Source organism: Fistularia commersonii, chromosome 12 (genome assembly GCF_037954325.1).
Source record: "Fistularia commersonii isolate RoL2024-O1a breed Wild chromosome 12, RoL_Fcom_v1.0, whole genome shotgun sequence".
NCBI lineage: Eukaryota > Metazoa > Chordata > Actinopteri > Syngnathiformes > Fistulariidae > Fistularia > Fistularia commersonii.
This window is the reverse complement of record NC_141295.1, coordinates 4,878,421-4,895,577: the sequence shown is the minus strand read 5'-3', so window position 1 is coordinate 4,895,577 and position 17,157 is coordinate 4,878,421. Positions and strand designations below refer to the sequence as shown.

At 44.2% G+C, this 17,157-nt stretch overlaps 4 protein-coding genes across 4 annotated transcripts in view; 2 read left to right on the top strand and 2 right to left on the bottom strand.

Moving 5' to 3' along the window:
- akt3b (v-akt murine thymoma viral oncogene homolog 3b) overlaps positions 1-1,545 on the bottom strand; it is a 12,617-nt gene extending 11,072 nt beyond the window's left edge. The window contains exon 1 of the mRNA XM_086156511.1: positions 1,256-1,545. The gene's annotated coding sequence lies outside the window, so the exon portion shown is untranslated. The remainder of the gene's footprint in view (positions 1-1,255) is intronic.
- A 1,204-nt stretch (positions 1,546-2,749) lies between these two features.
- LOC147228429 (uncharacterized) lies at positions 2,750-4,112 on the top strand. Its single transcript, XM_086156512.1, has 4 exons — positions 2,750-2,881; positions 3,157-3,280; positions 3,599-3,673; positions 3,826-4,112. Exons 2-4 carry the CDS (start codon positions 3,204-3,206, stop codon positions 3,983-3,985), a joined length of 312 nt encoding a protein of 103 aa, XP_086012638.1. The 5' UTR covers positions 2,750-2,881; positions 3,157-3,203; the 3' UTR covers positions 3,986-4,112.
- A 4,026-nt stretch (positions 4,113-8,138) lies between these two features.
- Positions 8,139-9,885, top strand: LOC147228428 (uncharacterized). The gene is made up of 5 exons (XM_086156392.1): positions 8,139-8,358; positions 8,859-9,167; positions 9,252-9,315; positions 9,397-9,441; positions 9,512-9,885. The coding sequence occupies exons 1-5, from the start codon at positions 8,193-8,195 to the stop codon at positions 9,579-9,581; spliced, it is 654 nt and encodes a 217-aa protein (XP_086012518.1). The 5' UTR covers positions 8,139-8,192; the 3' UTR covers positions 9,582-9,885.
- A 153-nt stretch (positions 9,886-10,038) lies between these two features.
- smim28 (small integral membrane protein 28) lies at positions 10,039-11,971 on the bottom strand. Its single transcript, XM_086156393.1, has 2 exons — positions 11,778-11,971; positions 10,039-10,984 (listed from the first exon to the last, which is right to left on the bottom strand). Exons 1-2 carry the CDS (start codon positions 11,874-11,876, stop codon positions 10,574-10,576), a joined length of 510 nt encoding a protein of 169 aa, XP_086012519.1. The 5' UTR covers positions 11,877-11,971; the 3' UTR covers positions 10,039-10,573.
- Between the last annotated feature and the right edge of the window lie 5,186 nt (positions 11,972-17,157).

Genomic DNA, 17,157 nt, shown 5'->3' with positions numbered 1-17,157 from the left:
CGGGACGACAGATGACAGAACCCGGTGGCCCTTTTAGGAGTTTAAAAGGCGGAATTTGACGAGTGGGTTTAAATAAAGATATTATTTATCTTTACAATGTCGCTCCTTGAAGCCAGATTATTATTTATGATGATTATTATGGAAATGACTAGTCTGGTTCCATGGGCTCAGGTGCTGGGGGTGAGAACCGGGGGAGGGGGAGGGGTGGGGGGACGGGGGACGTGGGCGCCCCCGCCTCCCCGCCTCCGGCCCCCCTTCTCCGGGTCGGGAGGGACCGGGAGCCCCCGGTGACAACAAAAACAATGGCCGCCGGCGGCCGCCCTGCCCTCGGTCCCGGACGCCGGCGGGGTCCGGGGCGCCGGCGGCGGCGGCGGCACGGGGAACCGGCGGCCTTGTCGTCCGCGGACACACGAAGAAAAACACACACAAAAAAAACACACAAACAAACAAATAAACACAAGAGCTTTTGTTTCAAGGGCGTGTGGTGTCATTATGTGTTACATAACAACATCCGCTCGCCGGCGCTCCGTTACGTTTTCCCGGGCGAGACGCGGATGGGCGGTCCGGCGGACGTCCGTCTGCCGGGTGGTGGCGACAAAAACCGGGGCAGCTGACCGGTCCCCGCCGAAGGGAGGGGGGACGAGAGGGGGGGAGGACGGCGGCGTGAACCCGGCCGGCCTGTGGCGGCTCGGCGGGAGGATGCGGGTTAGCCGGGGATGCTAGCGGGAGGAGGGGAAGGGGAGGGAGGGAGGGAGGGAGGGACGCTAATGCTAGCGCTAGCATCCCCCCGCCTAGCCGGCTAGCTGGTGGGGCTGAATGGCTGCTAGCATAGCGGCGCTGGCGGCGGCGGCGGCGGCGGAGCGTGATGCGTTTCCATCCTCCGCGGGGGGAAAAAGGGATCCGCGACGCCGCGTTGGAGGGTGTCGCGGGAGCGGGGCGAAGGGGAAGGGGGGTCGGGTTGTCGTTCATCGCCATGACGGGCCGAGGCCAGACGGACGGGTACCGTTCCCGGCGCTCGCCCTCTCCCCTCCCCGCTGCGGCGGCAGCATCCCGCATCCCTCCCGGACTGGCGGACGACGGTCTCCGCTAACAGCGGCTAGCTAGCATGCTAACCCCGGGGATCCCACCCGCACCGGACCCCCAAACACTCTCCCCGCTTCCCCCCAACCCCCTCGAGACGAACCCGCTCACCGCGTCCCATAAACACGACCACCACCACCACCACCACCACCACCACCACCCTAGAAAATTTCACCTGGTCGCCGAAGAATGACAGGGATGCCCCCCTCCTCCCTCTCCTCCTCTACGGGCGCTGGAGCATCCGACGGTCCCTCAGTGGCGAAAACAGGAGGTGGACGGCGATGGATCCATAGCCGCCGGGACCGCGTCCAGACCGTCGAAGGCGAAACCGGGAGGGGGGGCGGGGAGAGGAGGAGGAGGGGGCGGGTTCGCGTCCCAGACGGACCGGGACTGCGGCGACAGACGGACGAACCCGCTCGGCTCCGGTTCGCTCCGCAGCTCCGCCAGGGATCCTCGCTGTGCTCCGCGGCGGCGCGTCACGATCAGCCAGATCTGACTGGGAACACTCCTGGTGCGTTCACGGCCCGTCGGACATACGGATGCTCCGACCCGGCGGGGCGGCGGAACTTTACCCACTCGGGGTTAAAAACACACACCACAAAACCCAGACGTCGCTTCTTTTTAAACATCAACGTCTCGGATCAGCACTTTCACCCGATGTAAACATAAAGTCACCCAGCTGACAAGATTTAAGAAATAAACAATCCCGCTTTAAGTAGAAAGCAGAAGTGTGGAAGCGTTATCATGCGGAGTTGCGCTTTAAAAAAATCGGATTCGTAAACCTAGAATTAAACAATATAACCATTCCTGCCTTTGATTTCGCTTCTTATAAAAAAAAAATTAAAAAATTCAACAAAAAAAAGGAGGACGTCCGCTACTTGTACAGCCGGGTGGGATCAACACTGGAAATTCGGGACTTTGCGGGCGACCCGTGAACGCAGCATCCGTCTCCTCATGGCATCCAGGGCTTTTGTTGGTCCCCGGCTTTTGTTGTCTCCCTCCTCCTCCTCCTCTTCTCCCTCCTCTTCCTCCTCCTCCTCTTCTCCCCCTCTCCTCTTTCCCCCTCCCCTCCTCAACATGTGCAGGATTCAAGAGTCCAGGTTCAGGTCCACCTCCACCAGGATGCTCCATCTCCTCGCCGTCTGGAGAACATCTCAAAACACCTGCTTCTGCACACCTGATGTTTGTCTCGCCTTCTTTTGTGGTTATTTAGCTTCTCAGAGGTTCTCCAAGACTGGAAGTTCTTGTGCCCCCCTTGCTGCCAAGTGGATGGACCCTTTTGTTTGAGGGACCTGGTTCTGGTGGACCCGCCGGAGATGTTGCTGCGGACGCTTCTGCAGCTGCCACGCGTTAATCCCTCCAAATAATCCGGTCCCGGTTAGTTATCGGGTCTGCCTGTTGGCCTGGAAAAAAAAAGAGAAGGTTTTGGGATGGCGTGCACGGGCCCTGGTGGAGAAGTGAGAAGCAGGTGTGATCCGCAGCCGGAGGCCGGTCGTCATGGTTTCCAGCTCGGCAGGCGTTTTAATTCGTCTAAAATATTTAACCTCGTCTTCTAGAAGAAACCCGGAGATTGTGTGACTTTTAATTAGAAATAAACAATAAAAAAAGGGAGCGGAACTTGAGGCCTCGGGACGGGCGCCATCTTGGGGTCCCTGCACGGGTGTCAGGTGTCAGGCGCTGTTGGTCTGGTCGCCTCGGCAACCTTCTCCAGGTGGTAGTCGGGTTCGTCTCCTTCACCCGCCGCGCCCAAAAAGAGGTTAGAACGTCCGGCTCCTGCGACAGGAAGTGAGTCCGCGAGCAGGTAAACATCTGGACCTCCTTGTCTCGTACCCGACTTCTCCTTTTTTGATTGCGAAAATGCCTTCATTTTTAATTTATTTTTTCATCGCAATGCATCCAAAACCACAGAGAACCGCCGACCCGTTTTCGGTTTATCCGGATTTAAAAGGTGTTTTTATGCTAATTCGCATCTGGAGCTTTGCATCCCTGTAGCACAATGCTAAATGTCAACAATGACCAGCAGGAGGTGCTATGGAGAACCCATTGTAACTGTTGGTCTTGTCTGAGGTTCTCCAGAAGGTCTCGCCGCTCGTCTTCGCCGATCTCGCAGAAGAGGTCGTCGGATGGCGGGATCCGGGGTCGCCATCAGGCTGCACGAGTTCCGGGACTCGGGAGGAGACGGCGTGCCGAGCCTGTCCGGGTGAGTTGTTCGTACTTCCCGACCTCTGTGGAGAACCTCCAGGTTCTCCACGTTCTCCACCCACAGGGTCCGCCGAATCCTTCGAATCCACTCTATGAATGGACCCGGTGATTGACGGCTAGCTCCGGATGAAGCCCCGCCCCCTTTTGCTCAGCATCAGCCGTGATTGGCTCCGGCCGTCTCCCCCCAGCCAATGGGTGGAGGAATAAATATTTCAAATAAAAATCAGCCAATCAGGTTCCAGCTCAGCATCATCCAGGCGCCGGTCCCAAAAATCTGAGGTTTCTATTCCGAAATTCACTTTTTCTTTCCGGAAAGAGCGTTTCGCCGGGGGAAGGACGTCCGTGGATTGTACCCGGGGCAGCTGGGCAGAGTCCACGCAACACAAGCCGGGTAAGTCGGCCATGACGTGGAGAAGAACGCCGGAGGTCGGGTTTAACCTTGAAACCAGAAGGTCACCCGGTTTTTGGGAGCATCTCCCGCGTTCTTCTTCCAGCTCCAGACCAAGATCCTCAAACTCATAAGTTCTGGTTGGTCCCTCACAGGGAGTCCCGGGCTCTACGCCGCTCGCCTCGGGCCCCGGACCCCCGGAGCTTTGACCTCCTGGCCCTCCGGGCCGCAGCCTGGGGGGCAACAGGGCCCCCTTCCGGCCGCCTGGAGCCCCGAGGCCTGCAGGACTCACCCCTCTGCTGTGGACGCCGCTGATCACCAGGGAGCGCCAAACACACCCGGAAAGCTTATTTACAAATCCGCATTTAAAATATACATCATGAGTCCATGATGACACTTATTTTATTTTTCTTCAATGGAATCTCTTGCTTTCTCTCACTAATATATATATATATTTTTTTACTGTTTTGCTAGTAGTAGCAGTAGGTGGTGGTTTGTTGAAACATTATTTATTTAAGTCATATAATATAATATATAGTTATTTTTCTATACTATTAAAATCATCATTATTTTTTGCTCATAATAAGAAGGTTTATTATTTTATCATCATTATTATTACATTATTATTGTATTCTCGTGATTATTATTCTTTGATATTATATCATTATTTTTCTTCAATAACAAAAATGTTTATTATTTTATGATTATTATTATTATTATTAGTATTGTTATTTGTAGGGAAAATTGGAAAAAAATCTTTAAAAATCAAAAGGGAAAAATATTATCTTATTATTGTATTATTATCGTGATTGTTATTCTTTGATATTATATCATTATTTTTCTTCAATAACAAAAATGTTTATTATTTTATGATGATTATTATTATTGTTATTTGTAGGGAAAATTGGAAAAAAAATCATTAAAAATCAAAAGGGAAAAATATTATCTTATTATTGTATTATTATCGTAATTGTTATTCTTTGATATTACATCATTATTTTTCTTTGATAATACAAATGTTCATTCTTATTTCATTATTATTGTTGTTGTTGTTATTTATTTTGACGACCCCTGAAGGCAGTTATTATTATTATTATTATTGTTATTGTTATTGGCAGGGAAAAGTAGGAAAATATTATCAAAAATTAAAAGGGAAAAATATTACCTTATTATTGTATTATTATCGTGATTGTTATTCTTTGATATTATATCATAATTTTTCTTTGATAATACAAATGTTTATTATCATTTTATTATTATTGTTGTTATTTGCTGTGGCGACCCCTGAAAGGAAAAGTAGGAAAATATTATTAAAAATAAAAAAGGGAAAAATATTATCATATTATTATTGTCGAGATTACTATTCTTTGATATATTATTATTATTTCTATTTGATAATAAAAAATGTTTATTATTATTTTATCATCATTATTATTATTGTTATTGTTGATTAGCTGTGGCGACCCCTGAAAGGAAAAGTAGGAAAATATTATTAAAAATAAAAAGGGAAAACTATTATATTATTATTATTGTATTATTGTCATGATTACTATTATTTGATATGATATCATTATTTTTATTTGATAATTAAAAAAATTTAAATGTTTATTATTGTTATTGTGGATATGCTGTGGCGACCCTAAAGGGAAAATCCAAGAGCAGGTCAAGAAGAGAAGTTGTTGTTGTTATTGTAATTATATCGTATGGCCTCATCAGCAGACAGAGATGTTGCGTCGAATGATTTGATGACGTCTCTGCAAACGATTGCAGACATGGGAGCGGGAAGAAGAATGTGGCCGGTCCAGTCGATCTTCTCCGTCGTCCTCCGACGTTATTACAGTTGCCGACAGGATTTCTGATGAAAAGTAAATTGTAAACAGGTCTGATTTACTTTAACTGGCAGGGAAACATGTTGTTCTGCAGGTCTGGGGAGGCAAAGAGGCAGAAGGTGTGAACAAACTAGAGTTGCAGAGTCACAATGAGAAGAAATAAGCTCTTTATTTTTATTTATTTTTTTTGATGTTGAAACACGTTAAAAGGTCTTTAAATGATGCAGCAAGCTTCTTAATTTGTGCAGTAATTTGGCAACCAGTTCCCTGCAGTTCACCAAACTGCCACTAGGTGTCCTTGCAGCACATCTGAGAAACTGTTTTCCTTCATTTCCCAACAGGAAGTTTCAGCAGGCTGAAATAAAATAAAATAAAATAAAATAAAATAAGATAAAATAAAATAAAATAAAATGAAATAAAATAAAATAAAATTGAATTAAATTAAATTAAATTAAATTAAATTATTATTTACGAGGCCATCGCACTCCTCTATAGGAGTTCAAGAAGAAGATGCTGAGATACAGTGAGGCTGACAGACTTTGCTTATTTTGTATTTACCAACCTTATCTTGACTTACTTTAGCGTTATTATGATCTACCTTAACTTGACAAATTTTACCTTGAACTACCTTTTCTTGACTTCACTTCCCTTACCTTACCGTATCTACACCTCCCCTCTCTCATTTGACTGTCAAATAAGACAGTTCTTATCTTGACTTAATGTAGTTCACCTTAAGTGTAACTTGCGATATCACCACTCATCTCATCTTTTGTCTTCTATTTCAACCTTGGCTTACATTGCTCACCCTTTTCTCCTCTCGCTCTATTTTTGCGCAACAGCTGGCGAGCAGGACCGGCTGGTCGAGCTGGACAAGCCCGGCGGATCAACCGTCATCAAGTTGAATTGCCAGAGAGAGAAGCAAACCAGGAAGAATCAGGAAAAACCCGAAAGAGGTCCTCGGATACAATCCGTGGCGGGACGTGAATCCTGAGATAATCACAACACTAAGCAATCCCGCTTAGCAACAAGTACGCCTTCTGCAACTTCTGCAGAACCAAGTGCAAGTAAGTCTCCGAACAGGAAGTAGCTCATAGCACAACACCAGAAGCGGAAGTTTCGATATATCTGATGCTCCCTTCTACTCCGACCCCGGTCAAGCTTTCACCGATGACATCATCGAGGATGACCACGCCCACATACACGCAAACGCACATTAGCTCGCCTTTCCCAATGGCCTTGGAGCTCCATTCAAAGAACATTGAGAACAAGAGAGGATTAGCATCGAGTGTCCATTTTGGGGAAGCTAACGCTCTGGACACCCCTTGCACCTCTGGTACCCCTTATTTGATGCACCCGATATGGCCAATCAGAAGACCCGATTCTGAAAGTGAACCCTTGTCCGATAGGTTGAAGAAGAATAAGCAAAGAGTGGCACACTGAAGTAGCACTAGCATGCTAACACCGATAGCATGTAAGCCTACGGGTGTCGGACGCCTCCGAAGCTACGCACAGGCTGGCACCAAATCAAGTCTGAAATGCTAGCAGCGCTAGCTCTATATGTTGTGCCTCCGTAGCCATCGGGTAGCCTCAGTTCGCTTCGGTCTCTTGTTGCAGCTGCTCCACTTTCCCTTCCCACGCCCTCCACCAGGAGGGTGCGGTCCTCGCTAAAGGAGTTCAGTCTCTGTGGACTGTAACACAAGAAATTGTGAATTATGCTGCTCTTTGTGCTGGTGGACGCACAAGCACATGGGTGGTACCGTGATGTAGCCTGTAGGTAGCGGCTACTGCAACTGCCGCCCCGTGTTGACGACTTTGAATCCTGCTAGCATGACGCTACACTAGCATGCTTTTATGGTAGCATGGGAGGCTGGAAACCTCTGCTGTGGACAAGGGGAAGCTAAGGAACGTAGCAATTGCATGGCAACACAAAACAGAAGCAGGAATTAGCCTGACCCCAGGGTGTTACCAGGGAAGCCACAGCAGTTTCTTGTAACCAATCGGTCTTTTCAAAAATGACCAATATTTTATTTTGTTTTATTTCTGTTTTTCCAGCCGAACAGGGATGTAATGACTTTTGCCAGTGACTACAAATGGAAATTAGCTATGAGCTATAATCTGGTACAAACATCTTTGCCTAAACAAACAAACAAACAAGTGCAAGACCGACATTTGGTGTCGGCAGCGTTCTTGTAACTCCCAAAAAAACAGAATAAACGAAGGGGCTACGTTGTGTCGCGTCGGCCTAAAAGACGAGGCTTCAAGACGACACGTCGCGATGACCTTGAAAGTTCGGCCGCGTCGGTTGTGCTGACGAGTCCACCCTTTGTCGCGCTAAGCTAGCTGGCAACATCGGCCGTCCGGACACCTAGGGAGTCGATTGGGCGTTTCTGGTCACGTCTTCTCCATTGTCACGGACCGAACCCGATATTGGCGGCCGCGAGAAGCCCTTCCTTTTATTCTCCCGCCGCAGACACCCGATGCCGCGTCGGTAAATGTCGTCCGATGACGTCGCAATCCCGCCTCGGGGCCCGCCAACGTGAAAAGATGTTTTTCACCCGGGTGTCGGTTTCCCCCCGACCTGCTTAAAGCTCCTCACCGGGTGGCGTTTCCAGGGCGCCGCTTTTGTGCGAGGGGAACAAAAGGCGGGTATTTAAACCCCCGAAGCCCCGGCGTCCACAGACGACCGTCCCGCGATGAGGGTTTTGGCGTTCCTGGTGGTTTCGGCGCTGGTGTCGGGGCCCGGCGAGGGCCGGCTAGTGTCCAAGTGCGAGCTGAGGAGTCGCCTGACGGAGGCCATCGGACGGCTGCCCGAGGACGAGCGGCAGAGGGGGCTCACCGTGGAGAACCTGGTCGCCAAGAGTAAGTTCTCGCGTCAAAGGGGACATTTTGAACTTCAAAAGATAAACCCGGTTGGATCCAAAGATTCCAGTCGATGGCGTTCAAAGGAAACTAACCAGACTTCAAAGGGATTTAAAGCACTTCAAAGAACTTCAAAGAAAACATGTGTATTCTAACTTCTCCGTCAGGCGAATGAAATACTGTCTTATGTGCAGCGTTTATTGTGTTTGATGATTTTGGCAAATTATGCCATTTCCAATCATTAAAGATGATTCCAGTTTTTTTTCCCCCTTTACTTTGAACATTTCTTCTCAAAAAGTTTGGTCAATTATAGGTGGAAAAATTCTATTTTTTTGGACATTTCTACACATGAACTGGATTTGTGTTTGTAAAGCAGTGTGTGTAACACATTGTTACGAATGTGTAATAAGACACTGTTACGACTGTGTAATAACACACTTACAAATGTGTAATAACACGTCAGGAGATTCTCCACTTACTCTGGTCTCCTCCGCCTGCAGTCGTCTGTCAGGTTGAGCGAGCCTCGGGATTCAACACCAGCGCTGTCAATCACTGGAGCCCCTCCAGAGGGAAGCGTGACCTGCACTACGCCGGTCTCTTCAGCCAGCAGCTGGACGTCCACCTCAGCACTCCGGCGCCGCCATCGAGAGTCCGGAGGCACGCCGAGACCTCGCCCACCTTGGAGACCCCGCCCGCCTTCGAGGACGAGCGGGGCTGGAGGCTCTACGGCCTCTTCCAGCTCTCCGACCACCTGGTCTGCAACGACGGCGTCACTCCGTCGCCCGACATCTGCGGCATCTCCTGCAGGGGTGAGTGGGGCATCGTCTCCGACCCTACATTCCCCAAAAAACACCCGTGAGTCTCTGGGACTGACCTCCGCCTTTCCTCCGCAGACCTGATGGACGACGACATCGCCGACGACGTGGGATGCCTCCTCCGCATCCTGGTCAGCCTCGTGTAAGTGGCCGTCCCCAAAGGCATACAAGTACGGGGGTGTTTTGGAGTTCTTTTCTTGAACCCTCCTACCGTTTCCCGTAGCAATGACGGATTCAGCTCGGCCCACCTGGAGGTCTTCAAGAAGATGTGAGTGAAACGTCCAGCCGGTTTCGGGTCGGTCAACCGCCCCTGAATTTAATTTTTTTTGTCTTCCCAGGATCTGGTTGATCTTCCCGTCGGTATGCTTGGCCAACGAGGCGCCAGATTACTTCGCCGAGTGCGGGTGAAGCTCCGCCCACAGAGTCAGGAAGGAGACCAGACAAACGTTCGTCCAAACTTTTATTTTATTTTATTTCTCATCTTTGACGAGGATAGCCCTTTTTTTCCTGACCTCCTTGTTAGCGGTTGATGCTAATCACCCTGCATGACACGTAAGCGTTCCAAACCGCGATAAACATTTAACACATCGGCGACATCCTGCATGTTCATGTCACTGCCAACAAGGGCGCTAGAAGCCGCCGCTCCGAGGAGAACCGGCCTGCGACCCGGAATTTACTTTTAAATAAATAAACAAATCAATGAATGCTACAACTACCGCTACCACTACTACAAGTACTCTTACTGCTTCATTCATTTGAATACTGCACTCAGCTTCCTCTTCATCGCATACTTACAAGGTACTTTTTAATTGCTCTCCCGAGTACTACTTCTGTTTTCGTGTATTTGTATAGTTTTCAAAAGTGTTTTGAAAGAGGCTGCGTTTATGATCCCTGGTTTCTCAAGGGTGACAGAACTCCAAAAAAAACAATCTGCACTTTATGATGGCCTGAGGGACCTCAGGTGGTTCTTGAGGGTCCAGGACCAGGTTCTACTCCTTCCTCTTGGGCCTCTTGGGGCTTCCCCCTTGTGTCTGTAACTAACTGACAAGGCTAAGATATGAGTGGAGAAAAGAGCCTAAAGTGGTTCTACTCTGATATGGAAAGAAAAGTAGGACGAGGGAGGGGCAGCATTTGGAGCTTCGCCATGGCAACTGGAGCGGAAGGTGTCAAAGGTCACGATCCGGGAGCCTCGATGAAGTCGTCTCCTGCCGGAAGGGTATGTGAACAGTACTTCTGAGTGCAAGGCGGTACTACAAGGTACTCTGGGAAATACTGGGTATCCAAAGAGACAAAGTGTACATGTCTGACCCCCAAAAGCAGGCGGCGTCAGGAGGCGACATGTTGCTAATGCTAGGTTCCGTGAGCGGGTGGAGCCTGGAGGCCGTGAAGGAAGGAAGCCGTCACACAAAATGTCCGCTGGTCTTGAGCTCCGGGCAAAGCCGAGCATCCAAGTCCTCCATCTTGACGGACTCGGCGTCCTTGGAGCTGGAGAGGCTGGCGGCGCGGGTGATCTTGGTGAGGGTCTCCTCGTACGGCGGCGGCAGGTAGACCATGACGAAGACGCCGTCCGAGCCGCTGGAGCTGGTGCTGGTGTGGCGCTCGGCATTGCGGGTCAGGGACGACAGGAACTCGGCGCCGCTCTCGGCGTCCTGGAGGTCCAGGGCGATGATGCTGGCCAGGCTCAGCTTGCTGCGGGAGCAGCGGCGGTAGACCAGGCCGGCCGCCAGGCCCAGGAGGAGAACGGAGAACACGGGGAGAACCACGTAGAACACCAGCTCCACCTTCCTGTCCTCGCCCAGGTCGTTCCAGGCCTGCAGAGCAAACAAGAGGGGAAACATCACACCTTCATGTATTCTCATGATTGCCACCGTTGCCGTGGTGGAACTCTGGGGTTTCTGGCTGCTGGAGGTCGGGATGATGTTCCCCAGGCTCTTCTAAATCAAAACAATGGTTCCCAAACTTCAGCTGCTGGGTTTTAAAGACCTTTAGAACTTTGGACCACATGTAGGGGACGAGGGAACGAAGAACATCGGGAACGTGAGATCCTGGATTAACCAGAACCTGAGACTCAGGCTCGGTTTTCTAGAACAACCGGACCCTTGGAGATCATACATGTGAAGGAACACGGAGCAACAAGAGAACTTCAGGTAGAACTGGGATACGTTAGCATCTTCCAAAACCATACATGTAGGAGCAGAGAAGGAGCAAAGATACCCCCAGGTAGGACGAGGGAGTCAGAAGATCCTCCGAAGGTTCTTCTCGATCGCCGCCAGAACCGAGGTTCTGCTTCCTGTGGGCGGGGCCGGAAAGCACAAGGAGTCTCCCCATTGGCCGATCCGGACCGAAGACGGACGGATTTCAAAAGAAAATCTGACGTTAATCTTACGTTAATCTGACGCTAATCCCAGATTCTCAAACCTCCGTGACGCTAACCGCCATTTGTTTTTCTTCAAACATCTGATGAAGACCAAACGTCAACTGATGAAATTTAAATTTGCCAACTGCAACATCTGTCAGCCCCCTGTGTGTGTGTGTGTGTGTGTGTGTGTGTGTGTGTGTGTGTGTGTGTGTGTGTGTGTGTGTGTGTGTGTGTGACCAACACACCTGCTTCTCCTGCGTCGACGGCGCCGCTGTCACCCAGTCGTACGACCCCCTGCCCGCCGGGCCGAACCTCATCCAGCTGCTCTCCAGAAGCTCCCGCATAATGTTCAGGTGAACCACCACCTCAGTTGTGTATGTGTGTGTGTGTGTGTGTGTGTGTGTGTGTGTGTGTGTGTGTGTGTGTGTGTCGAGGAAAGTGTGAGGATGTTAGACGGCGAGCGGCTAAAGCGTCCAGCTGTCATTCCAGAGGTTTCAGAGGTAAACAGAACCCGAGGGGCGGGGCCAAGGCGGGAGGGGCGGGGCCTAACAAGGGAAGGGGCGGGGCTTAACAGGCCAGACCGCCGGCTGAGTGGCCACTCACATGGCGGCACATGCAGCGGGATTCAGGCCAATGACGGGATTTAAGGATGCTCAGCTGGCCTATATCACAAGTGTGTGTGTGTGTGTGTGTGTGTGTGTGTGTGTGTGTGTGTGGCCTTTTTGCTGAAATCACGTGGGACCACCTCTGGCCAGAATGCTCACCTGGCTCAACCAAGGTGTGAGTGGCTCCGCCCCCCCCCCGTTACAAGCCCCGCCCACTGAATAAGCCCCGCCCCCAAATAAGCCCCGCCCCTAGTCCTGGTTTGCGTTGTTGTTGGAATCCTAGGAAAGTGAAGGAACAGGATGTCTGCTTCTTCTCCCTCACCATCTTACCACCTTCTCCATCTCGTCATAGTGGAATGCACTAAAACAGACTTGATCCCAAAAGTGTGTGTGTGTATGTGTGTGTGTATGTGTGTGTGTCGGCATTTCAGATCTTAAAGTGTATGAAACAACAGTCGTTTTATTCTCCAGGTCCTGAAGTTCTCCAGGTTCTCCAGTTCTCTGATTTTCCACCAGCAGGAGAACAAAAGATTATTCATTCAGTGACAATTTGGCAGATTTGGTCTTTTTATTTTTTTTCTAATCAATCAAGGTTAATCTGCTGCGAGCAGACGGGCGGATTACACACACACACACACACACACACACACACACACACACACACACACACACAAACACACACACACACACACCACACACACCTGCTCCTCCGGATTTGCTGTGCGATCATGTGTGATATGAGCAGTCGGTTTATTCAGGCGAGGCCTCATTTCAAATATGACGAGAACACACACACACACACACACACACACACATACAAACACACACACACGCACCATAATTATATGTTTGTATTGTTTCTCTGGGTGTGAGAGTCATCTGGGTGAAACCTGGTGTGTGAGCCTGAGGGCCGCCATGGATCTGAGGCCTGTGATTGGACGATGGCGGGGGTTGGCGCACGCTACTTCCTGTGAGGACCAGGAAGTAGCGTGGCGGCGTCGGCGACAACAAGGACGCGCTCCAGCTGTCCGGACACACACATCTGCCGGGATTGGAAAATCCATCCTCGGGATTATCAGCCGGTTCTAATTACTCGTCACGTGGACAAACCGAGGGTCCGAGTGTGTGTGTGTGTGTGTGTGTTCGCGTGATGGGGGAGGATCCTGAGTAATGGTCCTGACATGGTGGACGGTTAATCCTGTGGCCCCGGCTGACTCCTGCACATGATGGATTTTCTGTGTGTGTGTGTGTGTGTGTGTGTGTGTGTGTGTGTGTGTGTGTGTGTGTGTGTGTGCTCAAACCAACTGTCACTCAGTTCTCATGCAATTCCCCAAGGATTCCTTGATTTATCTATTTGAATATTTATGTATTTTTTTATTTTTAATTCATTCATAAAGTCATATATTTATTAATCCATCTATCTGTTTGTATATTTATTTATGTATTTATTTATTTCTGATTTATCTTTTTATTTATTCGTCTACTGGTATAATGTATTTATCTATTCATTCATTTATTTTATTTCATATATCTTTATTCACTTATTTACTTCATTTATATAAAAAGACTGTGTGTGTGTGTGTGTGTGTGTGTGTGTGTGTGTGTGTGTGTGTGTGTGTGTGTGTGTGTGTGTGTGGGCTCAAACCAACTGTCACTCATTTGTCATGTAATTCCCCAAGGATTCTTATTTATTTATCTATTTTTATATTTATTTATTATTATTAAAGAAATGTATTTAGGTATTTGTTTATGTATTTGTTTATTTTTATTAACACATTTTATTAATTGATTCATTAATTGATCTATTTGTATATTTATATTTTTGTTCATTTTTTTATTCATTGATATATTTATTTTTTCAATTTGAATTTTTTAAATGTATTTCTTAATTTATCTATTTGTATATCTATTTATTCATTTATTTTAATTAATATTTGTATTTATCTTTTTTTTTTGCTTATTTAATTCATTTATTTATTTATTCGTTTATTTTTGTATTTTTGTTCATTCATTTATTAGCAAGAAAAGGGCTATAAAGGGTTTCTAAAAGCCAACAGTTTTAAGAGTGTGTGTGTGTGTGTGTGTGACTCCTAATTTAATCTAATTTAATTGTATTCTTATTTACTTTAATTACTTTATTTGTATTTTCATTTATTTATCTGTTTATTCATTGTCAAGTAAAGGTTACAAATTGTTTCTAACACGTTGTTATGGCATCACACACACTATTTAAAGAGAAATAGTGTGTGTGCGTGTGTGTGTCTGTGTGTGTGCATGTGTGTGTGTGTTTTCCACTCCTGGCGACCCGGTATGTAACCTTTCCTGTCGCCATGGCGATTCCTCCTTCGTCTCCAGACACCTCGGACGGAGGATTATGGGATGTGGGATCTCCAACTTCTTCATCTGTTTCTTCATACGAGCGTCGTCACGGCGACGCAGCATCCCATAATCCCAAGAAACGGTGGATAATCCCAAGAGAAGTGACTTAATCTGTTTGGTTGAATCAGCAAAAACTAAATATCCTTTGGTTAACTTTGGAAAATAAAATAAAATAAAATAAAATAAAATAAAATAAAATGGAATAAAATAAGATAAGATATGATGAAATAAAATAGAATAAAATAAAATAAAATGAAATAAAATAAAATAAAACTTACATTTATCAGAAATCAACTGAGCTGAAATACCTGGGATAAAATAAAAATGCTAATAAAAAAAAAATCAAAAAATAAATAAAACTAAAATAAATTAAAATAAAACAAATGGATGTTAAAGAACTTAAATTTAACAGAAATCAATTGAGTTGAAATGCATGTCACAAAATAAAAATAGTCAAAAATGAATTAATTTGTCATTAAACTAAATCAAACTAAATTAAATTCAAAAATATAAAATACTAAAAAAATAACGATATTAAAGAACTTAGATTTAAATATTTGAAATATAAATAGTTAAAAACAAACCTAATAAAATAAAATAAACAAAGATAATGATAGAAATAGTTTAATTTGAACATTACTCTAAAATGCCTGGTATTTGATTAACTAAGATATAATAAAATAAAATAAAATAAAATAAAGTGACTTAATATTAAATAATATAAATTCAGCAGAACTCAATATAGTTGAAATAGCCTGGGATACGATAACAATTGTTATAAAAACAAATAAAGTAAAATAAAATAAAGTAATGAAAGGATAAAATAATGGGTATTAAAGACTTAAAGAGGAAATAACTGTAATAAAATAAAAAAATGAATTAAAAAAATCAAGTGACTAAAATAAAGTAATATAAAATGTACAAAAAGGGAAATATGAATATGAAAAATATAACATTAAATAAAGTTTAAAAAATCAATTAATAGATAGTCAAGACCCTCAACAGATATCAGGCTAAAATATCTGGAAAAAATTTATAAACAAATACAATTTTTTAAAATAACATTTAATAAAACCATTTATTTCACTAGAAGAAAATGAATATTTATGAGCTTACTTTTAAATACACTTTCATAAAATTACATCAAATTTCATTCAAAATCTTAAGTTGAATAAAATCACATGAAGAAATAAACAATTCAAAATATTGGATATTAACAAGTTTAAATTCAACTGAAATCAATTGAGCTAAAACACCACGTCTAAAGCAAAAAACTATACTAACAAATTAAAATACTAACAAAAATACTATACTAACAAATTAAGTGAAATAAAATTTTAATAAACCAATTTAAAAAAAAGAATATTTGAGAGTTTACTTTTAAATGAAATTCAAATAAAACTTAAATTAAACTATACAAATTATATAAAATCAAGTTACCCCAAATCACATGTAAAAAAAATAAAAAATAATTACTGAAATCAATTGATCTGAAATAGCTGGAGAATAATAAGCATAATCAATAAGAATAATCAATACCAAGTTAAGTAGAATGAAATAAAATGTAAAAATCAAATTGATAGTAAATGGATCGTAAAGATCTTTAACTGAAAGCACCTTGGCTGAAATGCTTGGGATACATAAAATATTATGAATAAAACTAAAAAATTAAGAAAATAGAATAATGAAAATTTAAGCGCTTACTTTTCAATGAAATTTCAATAAAATACACTAAAAGTAAATAAAATTACATGAAATCAATAGGAATAAAATCACATGAACACATTAAGAATAAAAGAATATATCAAAGAGCTAAAATGCTTGGGAACATTAAAAAAATTGAAATAGACAAATAATTTAAAAATCGAATTGATGGATATCAAAGAAGTTAACCCAAACTGAAATCCATTGAGCTGAAATGCCTGAGACAATATGAAATAAAATATTAAGAAATAATATTTCATAAAATGAAATATTAAAATAAAAAAATTGAATTAAATTTAATCAAATTTAGAAACAGGAAATATTCATGCAATAATGAGAGTCCCGCTACCGTGTTTTAGGATAGGTAGGATAAGTGTTATAGATAATAAAATAAAATAAGATAAAATGAAATAAAATAAAATTAAATTGAATACTAATATAAATACAAAATCGAATTGAATTACATTTAGAAACAGGAAATATTCATGCAATAATGACAGTCCCCCTCCCATGTCTTAGGATAGGTAGGATAAGTGTTATAGATAATAAATTAAATTAAATTGTAAATAGAAACATTGAGCAATATGGTAAGCACCCTCCGTTTCAGCATAGGTATGATAAGTGCTATGAATGATAAAATAAATAAAATAAAATAAAATAAAATAAAATAAAATAAAATAAAATTAAGAAAGAAGAAATATTCATACAATAATGAGAGTCCTGCAACAACGTTTTAGGATAGGTAGGACAAGTGTTTTAGACAAAAAAATAAAAAATAAAATAAAATAAAATAAAATAAAATAAAGAAAGAGAATATATTCATGCAATAATGAGAGTCCCCCTGCCATGTCTTAGGATAGGTAGGACAAGTGTTATAGATAATAAAATAAAATAAAATAAAAATAGATTAAATTAAATTAAATTAAATTAAATTAAA

Bases quoted from the DNA above. Each gene is read 5' to 3' on its own strand.
- smim28 (XM_086156393.1), bottom strand. From the start codon at position 11,876: ATGCGGGAGCTTCTGGAGAGCAGCTGGATGAGGTTCGGCCCGGCGGGC. The intron at 10,985-11,777 runs GTGTGTTGGTCA...TTTGCTCTGCAG, and splicing joins CGTCGACGCAGGAGAAGCAG to GCCTGGAACGACCTGGGCGA.
- LOC147228428 (XM_086156392.1), top strand. From the start codon at position 8,193: ATGAGGGTTTTGGCGTTCCTGGTGGTTTCGGCGCTGGTGTCGGGGCCC. The intron at 8,359-8,858 runs GTAAGTTCTCGC...CTCCGCCTGCAG, and splicing joins GGAGAACCTGGTCGCCAAGA to TCGTCTGTCAGGTTGAGCGA. The intron at 9,316-9,396 runs GTAAGTGGCCGT...CGTTTCCCGTAG, and splicing joins CGCATCCTGGTCAGCCTCGT to CAATGACGGATTCAGCTCGG.
- LOC147228429 (XM_086156512.1), top strand. From the start codon at position 3,204: ATGGCGGGATCCGGGGTCGCCATCAGGCTGCACGAGTTCCGGGACTCG. The intron at 3,281-3,598 runs GTGAGTTGTTCG...CTTTCCGGAAAG, and splicing joins GGCGTGCCGAGCCTGTCCGG to AGCGTTTCGCCGGGGGAAGG. The intron at 3,674-3,825 runs GTAAGTCGGCCA...GGTCCCTCACAG, and splicing joins GTCCACGCAACACAAGCCGG to GGAGTCCCGGGCTCTACGCC.